Genomic DNA, 4,524 nt, shown 5'->3' with positions numbered 1-4,524 from the left:
CATTTTATGCCTACCCTTATTCATTTTCTCATCATTTACAATTAAATCGCAATTAACCAGGATTTAAAATATGATTCAGAAATGCAGATGTTTGCAGATGTATGCTATAATTTGTCCTCGGATAAGAATACCTGCACCATGAACATGAAAAGCCGAGTTCAGCCGAGTTCCCGGGGTAGCTGCGCAGCCTCCCTTTTATCAGCATGTTTCCTCGCCATCTGCTGGAAGCTGGGGAAATCAGGAGATGTATTGAACAGGCTGGATGCGCACGGCGAGATGCGCGAATATCCGCGAATTCCCGTCAGCGGGGGACCGCAGTCCGTACAATAAAGAAAAAAGCATCCAGGACAGAGCGAGAGGAAGCGAGGTGGAGCCAGTAGGAGTGAAAGAGCACTTCGGCGAGAGAGACCGACGGAGAGGGTCCCTAATCCTCCCGGACGCCGAAGAGGCGGACTCGATTAATAGTCGCGCTCGCGAGAGAAACAACGTCGTCCTCGGTCGTCGCTCGAGATGACTTCCGCGGTGTTCTGAGCGGAACTCCCGGAACGGTGCTCTTCGATGGACGATCGTGCGCACCTGAAGATCCACGGCATTGGCTCTCCGCAGGTCTTCGAATAAGAGGGTTAGTTCGAGCTGTCAAGCGGTCATGTAAACGTCCCGTCGTGTACTGGTACCGTTGTGTGGTCTATCCATCATATGGTCCAATTGCTAATATATTTCCAGTGAATCTTCGCGGAATTTAGAAATCTTCTTCAGGCCAGAATGAGACCAAGCGCGATTGTTTTATTGCTTCTGCTGTGCGCACAGTTTCTCACTTCGGAATCGAAGCTTCGGCAACAAGCAGCCGTCGACGACGACGACGATGATGACGATGAATGGGATGATGATGATGATGATGATGATGATGACGACGGGAGCTATCAGACGAAGCCCGAGGTCGATGATGATGGCCGAATCTACAAAAACCCACGAAACTCACCCTCTGCTGTATGTCCAAGAGATGAAGAGCAGGCGGAGCTAATGGGCCAGAAGTGTTTGCGAAAGTGCTCTACCGATGAGGACTGCAAAAGTAAGAAAAAGAAATGCAGATGCGACGGAGCCTGTGGAATGTCGTGCATCAAGCCTGAACGTGAATGCCCGATATTAACCGAGATTGATCATGGTGTGATGACAGTTACCGGACGATTCTTTGGAAATAGAACTCATTACGCCTGCGACACCGACTACTTTATAGTCGGCCTGTCCGAGAGAATATGTCGCGCCGATGGTCATTGGACCGGGTCTAATCCGTCCTGCAAGAAAGATTCCAACTCCTTCTGCTCTCAGCCGCCGAAGATACAAAACGCGCGCCACAACGCTCCGTTAGAGCAAACGACCTTTGATCTTGACAGTGGTGTGCAATATTTCTGTATTCATGGATATGTAGCAACGGGAGCGAAAAAAGCGAAATGTCTACTGATGGAAGGAGCTGCTAGATGGTACGGGCCAGATATCACTTGTAAGCCTCAAAGCTGCGATTTACCTCCGGACATTCCAAATGGATGGCACTCTGGTAAGTTCACGTAATTATGATCGATTTATATATTTAATTTTTCGGTACGGGAGAGATTTTAATTATTATATATACTTTTAAGGGGAATGTTACACGTATGATTGTCGCGTATCGTATCATTGCATGGAGGGTTACGAATTAGTTGGAAAAACGGAGAAACTGTGCCTGGCGGATGGCACATGGACCCCGAAGGAATTACCGCAATGCGTTCAAGTAAGAAAATACGAATAAAATTTTGAATTGTTCCTCGGAAACAAATCGTAGACATGTTCAATATCTCGTGCAGGTCACGTCCGTGCAATGTCCGAAGCCAGAAAATCCAGTCAACGGCAAGGCTGTCTACACCTCCTACGCGTATAATTCCATTGTATCGTATGAATGCAAGTACGGGTACACTGTAGTAGGCGCAGGAACTAGACGTTGCGGTGCTGACAGAAAGTGGACTGGAAAGACGCCTACTTGCCAAGAAATCAATTGTGGTTTACCTGGCGTGTTATATAACGGTTGGATTGAAAATATTGAAGCCGGTGTGTTATTTAAAATTTGTGTTATTTAAAATCCGAATAACATAATTTATGATCAATATGTATATTATAATCGTTCTTTTTTTTTTGTGGAATTGTTGCAATCGTAGGCACAGGTATGGGCGCCAGCATAATCTTCCGCTGTAAGGATCACATGAAATTGGAGGGTAATACTTCCTCTGTCTGTCAGAAAGATGGCAAATGGCGTTATCCTATACCGCAATGTTTAGCACCGTGCGTCGTCCCACAGATTGAAAACGGTTACGTTGTCGTAGCCAGCGATGAGAGAGATCACATCAACAACGTTACGGTGGTGGAGCATGGCGAAAGACTTCGGGTTACGTGCATTCAGAATTACGAATTCGCCGCCAATAGCACTCCGGTGTTATGCAATAACGGTACTTGGTCAATAGTGCCAAGTTGTTCGCCAGCTCGATGTAAGAATATGCCGAAGAGCCCGAAGAATGGGATGGTAATAGCACCGAAGACAGATCACGGTATGAAGGCGATATTTAAGTGCAAAGATGGTTTCAAGTTGATTGGCGGTGGTCCTTTGAATCTCTCTACATCCGTGGAATGTCGTTATGGTAACTGGATCGGTGATCTACCATACTGTGAGCAGGTCTTCTGCCCGTTTCCCGGTCTCATCGAACATGGCAAAGTTTTTCTGGTCGGCAACATGGGAGTTTACGATTATAGACCGTATGTGAAGAAGATTGTCAATAACAAACAGATTATGTATGATTGTGATAAGGGTTACGTTCTCGATGACGGGCCAACTGGCGCGACTTGTATAGGCGGTGCATGGAGTCCTAAAGAATTGCCCAAGTGTATTCTTGGACAGCACCCTCGACTTAGATGGAGCAGACGACGTAGATCTGTAAACAACGACAATGTTACCTTGAATTACAACGTTACTCTAAATTACAAGTAAGATAATTACAATAAATATTAATAAATATTAATATAAATCAATAAATTGAAAACAAACAATTCAATAAATTGAAATCAGGATGAAAGAGAGGGGGAGAGAGAGAGAGAGAGAGAGTAGTGTGTGTGTGTTTATATTTATTTTAGTTTATAAGTAAATACAGTTTATTTTATTTTAGAAAAACAGTTTTTAATAAAAACGATGTAAAAACATTATTAAAAATAAAAATTAAATATTAATGTTTCAGAAAATTCATCGATTTCTTCCGCAAAGTGGGCAAAAAACTTCTACATATGGAGATGAACAGAAGCCGTGAACATTCCAAGCATAAAGCGGACATGAAACTTGCATCTATTGCTAGCCAACAGAACAACACCAATGCGTCCGATCCATCAACTTGGAAAGCACACGCAGGTCATAGTAATAAATCCCGTTTGCGAGAAGAAAGAATGATTGATTTTCTCAAGATGGTATACAGAAAATTACAGCGCATGGATGCCAAACAACCAAATAATTCTAGCAACAATACTATGCACGACCTACTGAATGCAATGAGCAAGAACTTCTTTCATGTAGACCTTGCAGAGTCGCGACGAAACGGTAGCAAAGCCCGCTCGGATTTTGAGATACGTAATCAGAGGGAGTTCATTAAATTGAAGAGGGAATTCGAGCGAATCATGAGATTTTATAACAAGTCTATACGCTGGAACGAGAAACAGAATCGAAAAGATGCGAAGAGAAAAGGCTTGTCGCATGCTGAGAAGCGAAAGGATAAGAAAAAACACAGGAAGAATTATTACAAGGGTTTCTATGAGTTCGTCAACAGTTACGTAACTGAAAAGCTGTCGATGTTGGAGGCGCGCAACGCGACCGAAGAATTAATCAAGAAAATGAATATTGACAAGTTTACCGTGAGGAACGGCACGACTTTCACGGTTGGTGAGATGTACGCATTTTTCAAACATATCATACAGGATAGATTGAACTCGACGGAAGAAAGCGTAACCGTAGAATCTAGCACGTCAGCAGCGCCGAAGGCCGCGTCATACGGTAATCAATCATCGACAATCCCGAGTAACGATGTTGCCGTACTTGACAACGAGATTCCAGCTAAAGACGGAGAGCCCAAACATCGCAGCAAGCGGATACGAAACACGTCGGAGGAAACTGGCGCTTCACGTCAAAAGAGGAAGCTTTTGTCAGTGAAACCAATCAACACGGACGATCAAAAATATTCAGGGAAGTCGAAGCCCATTGACGATGCTAAATCAAAACAGTTCACTTTCGATGAGCTGCAGGCACAACAGCAGAGCCGTTCAAAACGATTCCTGCCGCCTTCCGAGCTGGATAATCAAATATTCCTCAAGAACTTGTATCTCAACGCTTACGAGGACGAGTATCGAGCAAATGTGAAGCGATCCGTTGACCAGATAAATCACACAATTGGCTGGTTTTCCTCGAGAAGACGCAAGGGAAACCTCGATGCGTACGAGATCAATTGAGGAAATAATGTGTTG

The 4,524-nt window shown here is 44.2% G+C and overlaps 1 protein-coding gene across 1 annotated transcript; it reads left to right on the top strand.

The window, feature by feature from the left end:
- The first annotated feature begins 262 nt into the window (after positions 1–262).
- Positions 263–4,509, top strand: LOC105622267. The gene is made up of 7 exons (XM_012203686.1): positions 263–362; positions 607–643; positions 762–1,552; positions 1,635–1,765; positions 1,839–2,079; positions 2,187–3,006; positions 3,255–4,509. Exons 1-7 carry the CDS (start codon positions 263–265, stop codon positions 4,507–4,509), a joined length of 3,375 nt encoding a protein of 1,124 aa, XP_012059076.1.
- The last annotated feature ends 15 nt before the right edge of the window (positions 4,510–4,524 follow it).

This window comes from Atta cephalotes, assembly GCF_000143395.1.
Source record: "Atta cephalotes unplaced genomic scaffold scaffold00043, whole genome shotgun sequence".
NCBI lineage: Eukaryota > Metazoa > Arthropoda > Insecta > Hymenoptera > Formicidae > Atta > Atta cephalotes.
The sequence above is the reverse complement of the archived record's forward strand: the minus strand, read 5'-3'. Positions and strand labels throughout refer to the sequence as shown.

Bases quoted from the DNA above. Each gene is read 5' to 3' on its own strand.
- LOC105622267 (XM_012203686.1), top strand. From the start codon at position 263: ATGCGCACGGCGAGATGCGCGAATATCCGCGAATTCCCGTCAGCGGGG. The intron at 363-606 runs GCGAGGTGGAGC...GGCTCTCCGCAG, and splicing joins CCAGGACAGAGCGAGAGGAA to GTCTTCGAATAAGAGGGTTA. The intron at 1,553-1,634 runs GTAAGTTCACGT...TATACTTTTAAG, and splicing joins TCCAAATGGATGGCACTCTG to GGGAATGTTACACGTATGAT.